Below are 12,117 nucleotides of genomic sequence, written 5' to 3'. Positions count from 1 at the left end.
GTTCTCTGTACTTTCTAAAACAGGAATATATCGAAAATGGTGTAATTCGAAATTCATTTACAGTTTTTTTTTTTTTTTTTTTTTTCATATATTGTTTAGTCTAATAGCCCAACATCTCAACAATATTTTCTTGAAGTTTCAAGTCAATCGTAGTAAAACTGTAAGTGGGAGAGACTTTGGAAATTCGTACTACTACTACTACTACTACTACTACTACTACCACTACTTCAGACTGTAACCGCTTTTAAAGTTGCGGAACACAAGCTTTCAAATACTAGTGCACAAATTTTGCGTGCTTCTTCTAGATGAAATTGTGCTCAAAGGACGGGCTACGCTTACTTACCAATCGAAAATATTCGATTTTTTGATATAAACTAAAACTAGCGCGGATTACACTGTCGATCGCGATGTCTCCGATTGCCTTAATCTCACATGTTGTATAAAATATTGTGCAAATATTGCTTAAAAAAGATTAGAGAAAATATAATTTTGTTTACCCTGCGATCGTAAGTATCTACAAGTCCAACAAGCCGTATGAACCGTTAATGTCTATAAAAATGCCCACGTTTTTCATATTTCATATTTTGAGGAAGGAATTCGGGTTAAGAAAACTGCGTGCTTAGCGATCATTGCATTGTAAAGCTTTAGCAAGCAGAGAATTCGTATTTTGACTTCTACTTATAACGAAATTAAAATGTTTTTATACGTTCGTCGATACTAAGAGGCCAACTAAGGGCTATCCAACATATACGTGTTTTAACGGGGACGACTCAACAAATCCTATAATATATTTGCAAAATTCTTTAAACAAGCTAATTATGTAAGAATATCTTTGCAAAATCGGAGTGTAAATGTCGTAATCGCTCGTATAATGGTTCCTGATAGCTTCGCGATCCTTAAAGTGTTTCAACTTTCCTCGATATATTTCAATGTTATCGCTTACAAAATTGGAATTCTTTCCCGGAGCCATAGTAAGGTAGTCCCATTGAAGTAGTGTTACAGTACTCTACAGAGTTATGGTCAAACAGTCATTTTATACTTTCCAAGGACGTTTCAAAAGTCACTGGATTATTTTTCATTCCAACGGGAAACAAATTAGCAATAATTTGCAATTAGAGTTTTGTTCTCAGTTATGGACCTGTTAGCGGGCCGATCGTCAAACCATTTTGCATCGTAATGAATATTCGGATGATAGTTTTCAGAAATGTAGAGGAAAATTTGAAAAAATTATCAATGTTTTCCGGGATTTTTTTAGTTTTTCTTACGCTGTGGGCGTGAATCCGCCCCATTTTTCAATCTCAAAAAAAAAAAAAAAAAAATCATAATAAACATAAATAAATAGTATAAACGAACTTGAAGAAGAATAGCCCAGGAATGGGATAAATGAATATGGAAAGACTTAACCAAGAATTTAGGATACGAATGGGAATAATGAAGTGTAATCGAATTCTATACATTGACGATAACTGCAATTGCGTTTTCAGGTACGAAAATGACAATTTTCACCTAAAAGTTATTTATGTACACGTCAAAGTCCTTTAGCAGCAACAAGTTTGTTTTCCTTACATTAAAGTGAAAATAATCAAAGTCATTTAATCAAGTATATAAGAACTTCGTTCCGCTTGCACGAAACGCAATCGTAAATTCATTAACAATAGCGACAAAATGCAAGCAATATATTGAATAAAACAATAAAAATCTGATCCAAATTTTAGTCAGAAATGTATATTATTAATATTGACTTTCGGAACCGCAAAATCGATTTGGCCCTATATAAGAATATATATTTGATTTACTCGGCTATTGTGCTTAATAATTTTCAAGCTCATTGCTTCAATTGCTTGTCTAAAATTTGGTGCAAGTATTACCTGCGAAACCATATTCATTAATTAAAATAAACTACAATTTTCAGAGAGTAATTTTTTTATTTTTTTTTTGCCTCGAACGAAGAGGGGGGAAATTATCTAAGAAGAATTTTTTTTCTTTTTTTGTAAATTGATTTTGGAAACTAATCAATTTTGTTGTTGATCTTGCTGTTGTCGTTGCTGTTGCGAGTAAAATATCTTAGGCGCCTCTAAAACTCGCACACACAATTTTCCTAGTCATGTGCGTAATCATGAACTTGACTTGAAATGCGCACAATATTCGTATACGAGAAAATTTTTCAAAAAAAAAAAAAAAAAAAAAAAAAACTGGGCAGACAGACTATTGTATGGAGAACCAGATTATTGTGTGTGCGAGACTGCAATTGTGCGTGACTTTAACTTCAGACACACACACACACACACACACACACACACACACACAAAATGCATGCATTTATAGGTAAAGGAGGAAAAAAATATAAAAAAAATGAAATAAACTTGCGTACCACACAATTTTATACGTGTACAAACAGCGAAAATTTTCAAATTTCATGGCCAACGAAAAGAAAAAAATGTACGAAACAGAAGCAGCAAAAATTTACAAAAAAATTGTAAATAAATTTGAAAAAATGCTTAAAATATATGAACGTATAGACAGATAGGTAGATAGATAGATACATAGATAGATAAACAGGCACATGCTCTTTTTTTATTTTAACCAACAATTAGCGTTAAAAACACATTCAAGATTGTTAGACAAAAAATAAATAAAAAGCGCAATAAATGATTTAAAAACTATGTTATATGACGTAGCCGAACTATTGCATAGACGTGCATTGCAATCTATGTACGTGATATATATAGCACTTATTGGTAACAAGATTTTTCGATTTTTTTTTTTTTTTTTTTTTTTTTTTTTTTTTTTTTTAATAGCAATCTAAGATCCAAACTAAACCACTTTCGTTTTCTGTGCCAGTGTGCGGCAGCAATCAACAGCAGTAGCAGCACCGTTACCGCAATTGTTGATGGCAGTCTATGTATAATAAAACTGCCATCAATTTAAAGATTGAACATTTGTTTAATTTTATGTTTTAAAAACTAAATTAAAAAAAAAAAAAAAAAAAAAAAAAAAAAAAAAAAAATTGCAGAGAACTATGTGAACACACGAGCTTCTGGTCAATAATTTTGAACAAAACAAAAATAAATGTGTGATGCAATTTTCCAAATGCACCACCTGAGCTTAAACTAATGTTCGTAATATTCGCAACTAGCACCCATATCTTTAAAATAAACGCCCTCTTGCCCTGGCCCCGGCTGTTGACGAAAACACAAAAACATGCATCTCTCTCTCTCTCTCTCTCTCTATCTCTTTCTATCTATCTATCTCTATCTTTCTTCTTCTTTCTTTCTTTCTTTCTCTCTCCATCTCTTTATCTCTCTCTCTCTCTCTGTCTGTCTTAATTTTTACTTATTACAAGAGGTCGTTCGTTTCGGGCAAAAATTTTAGAAAAACGCACATATGTTATATAGTAGCGGATTGCCCACCAACGCCGACCAATGCATACATACATACGTACACCTTTAATAATTATAACAATAACAACAGTATCAATAGTAACAAGCATCTATAGCTACAACTAACCGCTTGACGATTTATATAAACATAAATACGTCTATGTGCATATTTATGTGTGTTTGTTCAATTTTCCTTTGTTGGGTTTCGTTCTCATGCTGAATTAGACTCAAGTATTTTTTCCTGCTGTCGTTGTTGTTTTTATTTTTATTGGCTTGATTGTCTCGCTTACATTTTTTTTTTTTTTTTTTTTATTTTTTGCATTTTTATGTTTCTTTTCAATGTTGTTGTTACTGCTGCTCTGGTAATCCATTTGGCAGTTTTGTTTTTTTTTTTTTTTTTTTTTTTTTTGCTTTTCGTGTCCGTATTTAAAGTATTTCTTCGAGTTTTGTATATAAACCGTAACATATTTGCTTTAGTTCAACATAAACTAATCAGACTTCAAAACAGTCATTGCAGCAACACAGACCTTTGCTTGAACTCCAAGTTACTTCTTCTTGTCTTTTAATAAAGCAACCAAAACAATATTTAAACAAAATGTTCAAACTGGTAAGTCGATCGCGAAAGGATTTAACGATTAATTAATAAAACTAAGAAAACTATTATTTACATATCCTTAAGTTAATTTAATACTTAGCATAACATCTATGCCACTGGCTGGTTGCTCAAAATCTCCTATTCAAACTGTGGCAAGCAGTGGCATAAGCAGTGCCTTCAATCCTTACTTTAAATGAAATATTAAAAATTAAAAATTATTTTCAGGTGGTGTTGTCTGTTCTTCTTGCCGTAGCTGCTGCTGCTCCTGGTTACTTGGGTCATTCGTCTGTTTTGTTCTCGGCTCCAGCGGCTACTGTAGTGCATGAGCCAGCTTTCGCGAAAGTAGGAGCGATCGTTAAGAGTTATCCTACCGCTGTTTCGCATTCGAGCATTTCTCAGGTGCATAGTTCGGCTCATGTTGTCACACCGATTGTCGCTCCTATCGTCAAAACTACCGCTGTCGTACATTCGGCTCCTGTATTGAAGACTTATGTTGCCCCCGCACCTGTTTCAGCACCATTACACTTTGCCGGTCCTGCCCTTTCGTACGGCCACGGTTGGGCTCCATCTTGGTAAATACCATAAGCATGACTAACTGCCATTTCTTACGGTGTGTGATTGTGACAAGTCAGATGATATGATTAAGCTGTAACCAGATCAGAATAGTTGGACGTTGATTTAATTCGATTTCTTTTTCATTGATTTCTGTGTAAGTTTCTATTTCTCTCTCATTAATTCATCGATTTTAATTGTTGCTCTTTAATATCATTACGATTTCCGTAATATATGTAAATATGATATGTATTTATTTCCGTGTTTTGCATTATGTTCGTTTATGTGTTGACTGAATATTGAACGTAATTCTTCGTTTTTTTTTTTTTTTTTTTTAACAATTAAATAATATTAAATAAAAAAAAAGTTTTTGTTTATAAGAAAATAACAAAATGGATGAGATTTTTTTTTCTAATTTACTTATTAAGCAGAACAAAAAAAAAGGGAAAAAAGAAAATTCCAGAGAATAGTTGTTTCGCTTAATCGATAATAAAAATGAAAAAATGAAAAAATGAAAAATCTTTTTTCGACAGAAATATAGATCGGAAAATTTGAACTTTTTGTTGCTACGCACGATACTATATTAAAAATATATGTATGTTAGCTTAAGGCTACTATAACCTTTCAAGTTGGTTGATCGTTGTACGAGTTCTAGTAAGTGTTTCAAGTTTAAACTAAAGTTCAAAACTTCCAATGCAATTCGGTAAGTTATGTGGAGAGACAGGCATGGTTAAATCATCCTAATAATGAAAGTGCCTATCTTTGTCTCCATCATACGGTTGTGAATAAAAAGATCACAATACTAAATTGAAGAGCGCTCAATAAGTCTCCGGTTTAACTTAGTGCTTTTTTCCATCGTACTTATGATCCTGCATAATATTCACTATTGATTCTTTGTACGTTTCCAAGATAGTCGATCGATGATGTCATACCAGCAATTTCCCAGTCAATTTGGAAGGCTTTTGCTGCCCGATTGCTGTTCATTCGTCCTCATTGGCTCATCCGATTTTCGTGCATATTTGATCCATTGTCACAAAACACACCTTCTCATACATCCTTTTCATTTCGCTTAAACAGCGTTAACACGCCGTTGTTTTTGGTCCGAAATGAGCCAACGCATTACTCATTCTGAACAGACCGGTCTCATTGATAAATGTCTATGCAAAACGGTGTACGGCCTGCCTTTTGATATCTTTAGCGTGACAACTTGCTGTTGCGACATCACTTTGCGGTCTTCCAAAACGATTGCGTGCACTTTTTTTAGACTTTCTGGAACAAGCTGCAAAGACGGACAATCAGAATGTTCAGCATCATCGGTATCGGTATCACTTTGTTTAAAATTAGCAAACGATCCATAAATTAATTTTTTTGTTAGTCAAGTGTCGCCATAATGTTTTTCAAGCCATCGCCGCTTGTTACGGTATTTTTTCGCATTCAGAGGTTTGGATCAGTTATTGGCAGAATGTTGACAAGTATCGTTTGAAGTTTGCCGCCATCCAGAAACCATGTGCATTTGCCAATAGTAATGCGTCAAACCAGAAACTTAATGAGTGATGTGTTAAGTTTGTCTTTAACAAGTCCTTCAATGAAATAATATTCCAATATTCTTAATCAATTACAGATTATCAATAATAATAATGGTTATTATTAACTGTTGCAAAAAGCTGTTAACAACAAAATTGTCTGAGAAGCACGTGCTTAGTCTTACTTCTTGTTTATCAATACCTGGCTCAATAATGGCCATGATAGTAGACATATAAAATCAATCCACCTACTAAGGCAGGGAGATTATATAACATTTGTAATGGATTTTCAACAAATTTTTGTTTTATTGCATCAGTAAAATAAAAAAGCACAAGTAAGAAAATTATATTCGATCGTGACCGAATCTTTTATACCCATCACCGCTGTCCTAAATAGAACAAACAAAAAGAAAAGTGAAATACTCTATAATATGGAGAGAGCACTGCTGATTTTTTCTATTTTCACAATTCCAGTTTTTTGTCGCATGGGCGTGTGTAGGCGCATGTTCTTGGAAAAGTTTGGATCACTTTCAAAGTCGTTTGCAAAATTTATAAGCGATGCTTTCATTTTTGCGAACGGCAGAATGCTTACAACAGGCACTACGCAGCTGGGTAGACGGACAGACAAACAAACGGACATGTTTAGGCGCCTCCGAAATTTCAAACTGGCCAAGAATTTATATGCTTTATGGGGCGTGTAAAGGTTGGTCCTGCGCGTTATGAAGATATTGAAAAAAAAACTTAAATTGTGATAAACTGTAACTTTTGGTAGGCGTGGCCAATTTTTTCCGTTTTTATATAGGTACTAGAGCATCGCCTATAGAATATGCGTTCAAGTTGTTGTACCTTTATCTGCTATAGTTTATGAATAATGAGCTAAACAACTAAGCTAAGGGATGACAGCTTTTGCAAAACATAGGTGTTCTCAGTTTACGTTGTACTGCGGGCATAACCTTCCACTGATGCGGACCATTTTCAATAGCAATCTGCAGGCAAGAGCTTTCAATATTTCTGCCAAATTTGAATTCGATAGCTTTACATTAGACAACATACAGATGGACAGACACGCAAATGGACAGACGGACATGCTTAAATTGATTTAGAATTTTTTACTATTTAGGAATACATGTACTTTGTGCAGTCTCTAATGCTTGCTTCCGGGTGTTGCAAACATTTCGATAAAATAGTTATAACAATCATCCTTCGGTGATGGTTATAAAAAGTAAATAAATAACTAAATAAAAGTAAAAGTAAAAAATAAGAAATGCTTGATGAAAAGATATAAGGAATGAGACAACAAAGTGTCGCACAAAGGGAAATTCATGAATAAATGGATAAAATATGCAATTAAAACATGGATTAAATGGATTCGAATGATTGACGAACAAATTCGGCGTAGCGAGGAGGGTAGGGATTGATTTTCATTTTTGTATATCCTTGAGAAATGAATTTCTTCGAATTTTGTAGAATTTATTGTCGATATCAATAGCGTTGATGTTAATACTTAAAGTGAATAAGACTTAATGCAGCTAACTGCTTTCATATAATACTTATTGCGTATCTTTGACGCCCTACAATTAAAGCAAATAATTTGAAAATCAAATAAAAACTTTCTGCTCATTGCATGCTTGGACTAGGAACGATTTTTTATCAGACTTTTATAGGGACTTTTATGAAAAATTGTTAACAAACTGCTTATGCAGTCGCTAAAATAGCAGTAAATATTTCAGTATGCGAGGTAAAGCGATTTGAAATTGTCATCTATCTATCGCTATAAACATAAGTGTGTATATGGCAAGTTGCTGCGGCTATGCAAGTCTTTAAAATATACATATATTATGTACGGACACTCATATTGAAATTGGTTTAAGCTTTGCGGGATCCTTTGAATGTTACAAACGAAATGTTCGATTTATTATGTTATCACTTTTCGGTAAGAGTTAAAAAAAATCAAAAATGAATGGAATTTTCTTTAAAATTTTTTTTATTATGCCTTTAATTAAGCATTATAATGCCTACCTTAAATTAATAAATAAAAATTCAAAAGTCTCTCCTTCCGATATGTTTATCATAATGGATACGAAGCCGTATATTGGGTTACGGGAATCCTGTCATTAGTTTGATAAGATTCGATCGAAGGATTCGGTGTTTTACAGATCGGTTGATTGTCATAAATTGCTCTGAACTCCTTGTCGCAACTGAAGTGTAAACAGATTGCACGATGGGGATTGCAGCAGGATATGTGGATATTTCAGGGCTTATAGTTTTTGTTGTATAAGCGATTGCTCGTAAGGCGGGCGATAAAATATCTTCTATTATATCCCCGACGAATCGCGTACAATCGTATTGCTGTGATGAGAAACGGCTGAGGGAACATTTTTAATAACTGAATCAACTTGAGTAAGGTTAGGCTCCTGCAACATTACCCTTGTTATGGGACGGCTGGATACTGTTGGAGTTTCCAAGTCGTAACGACGAGCAGCAGTAAAAGTTAATAGGAAAGATAAAGTCACCTAAATCGTGGATATATATTAAAGCCAATTTTCAAAATATACTCTCATATATACATATATATATATATATATATAAATTTGATTTCATACTAAATTTCTTACCAATTTATACATTCTGACTGACCTAAATTAAAATTAATTTGTTACTTTCCACAACTTTGAATTATTTTTCGTACCGAACATTCAAACTTACTGCTCCGTTACAAAAAACCATCAACTTATATAGACGAAGGAGAATAATGTGCAAAGAAGGCAATAAAAACTGAAATGACTCAAAGACTTAAAGACTTTCTAAATAATTGAACTTGACCCTGTGAACAGATTACAACATATTCTTAAGCAATAAATTCAAGGCTTTAAATGAAATCAAAATCAACAAATTGTAGGAAAACTTTGTATGTAACGTAATATTAAAATAATTAAAGTAAAACTACATATATATATATACGTACATTACATACCTTGAATTTGTTTGTCTGGTCATGTGCGTGTGTAGAAATTCATTTTATAACATTGTTATCAAATAAAAGCCTCTTTGATAGTGTGACACGTGTTGTGGTTTATGCGGTTTACATTATATAACCTTGTAGCAGTAGGATCTTTACCTATTAGTCTGAAGATCTTTTCGATGAAAATTCCTATACGCACAATACATGCATATAAGCCAGACAACTTGCCAAAGTATTATTTTGTCTTGCTTGTAGAGTAAGAAAAAAAAAAAAACAAAACAGATTTATTTTGCTTACACGCACTTACCTACTCGTATAAATGTATAAAACGTATAAAAAAATTTACGTGTGCGCTTTATGTGGTTAATCAATCAACTGCAAAACAAACATCCAGCAATTGCTAGAGAAATGATTATACTTTCGGTTTAATATAATTACAATTTGATTATTACCTTTTTACAAACACTCATACACAATCACATAGGTATATAGCTTACAGCATGCTTGGCTTAAAACCTAATTTCCTTAATATTATTTTTCAAGTTTTGTTTTTTGTTTTTTTTTTTTTTTTTTTTTTTTTTTTCGTAATTGTAAAGCAAAATATAAATAACTAAACATCTCTATATAAGGGCTTAATAGAGCCGTAATAAGTATCAGTTCTATTTTTGAAACGACTCAACACAGACCTTTGGAACTTCTATTAAAAACTAATTTAGAAAAAAAAAAAAATGTTCAAATTGGTAAGAGCTCCTTTTATATCCTTATATATGTAAATGTATATATGCTGTATGTATACTATATTATTCGATTTTATGTTGCATCGTAGGTGGTGTTGTTTTGCGCTCTCGCTGCTGTAGCTAATGCTCGTCCTAGTCTGCCGTTATCATCAGCTTTGGTTTACACGGCACCCGCTGCTGCTACTGTTACCGTACATGAGCCGGCCTTGGCTCATGTAGGTTCAGTGGTAAAGACTTACCCTACTGCAGTTTCACATCAAAGTCATTCCGTGGTCCATAATAGTGCTCATCTTGTTCAGGATGTCGTGGCTCCAGTTGTTAAGACCACCTATACTACAGCGCCGGTCTTGAAATCTATATCAACTTATGCTCATACACCAGTTGTTTATAATTCATGGTAAAATAATGTGATGCCGTAAATGCCATAAAAAGAATTTTTCTGAATTGTATTCGCGCTATGAATCCAGTTTTGTTTTATATACTTGGAATGCAAAGTTAATAAAAATATGTAAAAAGCAAAAAAAAAAAAAAAATTGTTTTCATATACCGTTTCAATCCTTTAAGCTTTCGATAAACTTCTTAAAAACATTTTCATTGTTGATTGAGGAAAGAGTTTAATTAATTTTTTTTTTTTACAATTTTTCAACCGACCTGAAGTCAAAATAATATAATAAGCAAGTTCCACTTGGTTATATGCAAAGCAGTTGTGACTTATGCCGGCCAATATAATTAGTTCGCCGTGATCCTTCACTAATGCAATATTTTAAATAAGTTTTGTTGGTCGCTGAAAAGTATGTTAAGGGAATCGTAACGTTCTGTCCTAATTCTTGCATTCCATGGATGTAAGAGATTTGAAAGACAATTTTCGTTTGGATCCCAAATACCAGTCGTCTTCATCTTTTTTAATATGACCATTCAGTCAAGGAATGTCTGATAATATGCATAGCATGGCAATGGTTAGAAAGATGCGACGAAAGAGAGAAAGAGAGAGAGAGAGAGAGAGAGAGAGAGAGAGAGAGAGAGAGAGAGAAAGGTTACAACTTAATGGATGTGTGTGCCAAGTCGGTAAATTTTATGCCTTTAACGATTAGGTATTTACTTCGAGGTGCGACCAAAGTACCCGCAAATAGTGACTTTGTACTCGAGACTCTTATCTATTCGATTAAGCGGCTAATTTTGATTGTTTTGAAACCTGGCCTAAGCATATTCGCCGATTCGCTGGTGCAGTTCAGGATTAGGTAAATCAAATAAATTTCACCAACGTTCCTGAGACTTTAACGAGTATTAAAGTCAAGCTGCCATATTTTCCATGCAGGATACAAAATTAGCACGCGTATGACCCCTTTCCATCATCTTTCAGGACACATTTGCATAATCTAATGAAAGATAGGATTAAAGAATTTTGTTTGGCTTTCACTCATTTAAAAATGCGGCGACTCCGAATGCTTCATCCGTTTAGTCATTTATTCATCCTGCAGTGAATATAAAGTTTCGAATCAATCCTATTAAGTTCGCCCTATTCAACGATAGAGTCCAAAGGAACTCGATTATATCAAATAAAAATAATTAAGTAAATAAATGAAATAAATCCACAAAATAAAAAAGAAAAAATACAATAAAATAAGAAGTAAGAAAGTTGTATTCGGCGATGGCCGACTCTCGTATACCCACCACCCATCACTGTGCTTTTCTCATTCTATGCTTCAAGTTATTTTATTTGATATTCATATCGCTGGTATTGTTAAGAAAAAATTTAAAAATACTAATTTTAGAATTAACCCAGTTTTAGGCAGACATCATATCCTTGTTCAAGGAGTGTACAAAATAGTTGTTAACATGGACATCGTAGATTTTTTCCATTTTTGCACGTAACGGGTAAAGTGCTTCGTAAGGTGAATGTGGAAAATTTCATCCGCTTCTATCATTAAAAATTAATAACATTTTTTGCAAAAAGAAACTGAGTTGCGTTCAATTTATGAAACACTGTGCGCTTCTGCTCCCACCAATTTGGCCCATTTTCAAGACCACACTGCTTGCAGAAACTTCCAATATTTCTGCCAAATTTAAAGTCGATATCTTCATTTTTGCCAACAACGCACATCACACAGGCACAAAGACTGGAGAGACATGACTAAATCAACTTGGAATTTTCTAATATCACTTTTCAACTAGATGAGACCAAAATGCATAAAAAACTTGACCACGCTGATCTATATATACTTTATAGAGTTTGTGAAGCTTCCAAAATGAGTCTACTCCCCATGTTGCGGTGGTCGGAATAAAAACTAAATCGAGTTATGAAAAGATTATAAGGATGATTGGAAAAAACGATTGGTTAGAAAATATTGATTCCAGTTATATCAGGCTA

The 12,117-nt window shown here is 33.3% G+C and overlaps 2 protein-coding genes across 2 annotated transcripts; both read left to right on the top strand.

Moving 5' to 3' along the window:
- The first annotated feature begins 3,842 nt into the window (after positions 1-3,842).
- On the top strand, positions 3,843-4,865 carry LOC119645317 (retinin-like). The gene is made up of 2 exons (XM_038045459.1): positions 3,843-3,987; positions 4,201-4,865. The coding sequence occupies exons 1-2, from the start codon at positions 3,976-3,978 to the stop codon at positions 4,549-4,551; spliced, it is 363 nt and encodes a 120-aa protein (XP_037901387.1). The 5' UTR covers positions 3,843-3,975; the 3' UTR covers positions 4,552-4,865.
- A 4,767-nt stretch (positions 4,866-9,632) lies between these two features.
- Positions 9,633-10,282, top strand: LOC119645319 (retinin-like). Its single transcript, XM_038045461.1, has 2 exons — positions 9,633-9,752; positions 9,839-10,282. The coding sequence occupies exons 1-2, from the start codon at positions 9,741-9,743 to the stop codon at positions 10,148-10,150; spliced, it is 324 nt and encodes a 107-aa protein (XP_037901389.1). The 5' UTR covers positions 9,633-9,740; the 3' UTR covers positions 10,151-10,282.
- Positions 10,283-12,117: the final 1,835 nt, after the last annotated feature.

Source organism: Glossina fuscipes, unplaced genomic scaffold (genome assembly GCF_014805625.2).
Source record: "Glossina fuscipes isolate IAEA_lab_2018 unplaced genomic scaffold, Yale_Gfus_2 1, whole genome shotgun sequence".
In the NCBI taxonomy this organism is placed as follows: Eukaryota; Metazoa; Arthropoda; class Insecta; order Diptera; family Glossinidae; genus Glossina; species Glossina fuscipes.
Note: the sequence above shows the minus strand (reverse complement) of the source record. Positions and strands in the feature narration are given on the sequence as shown.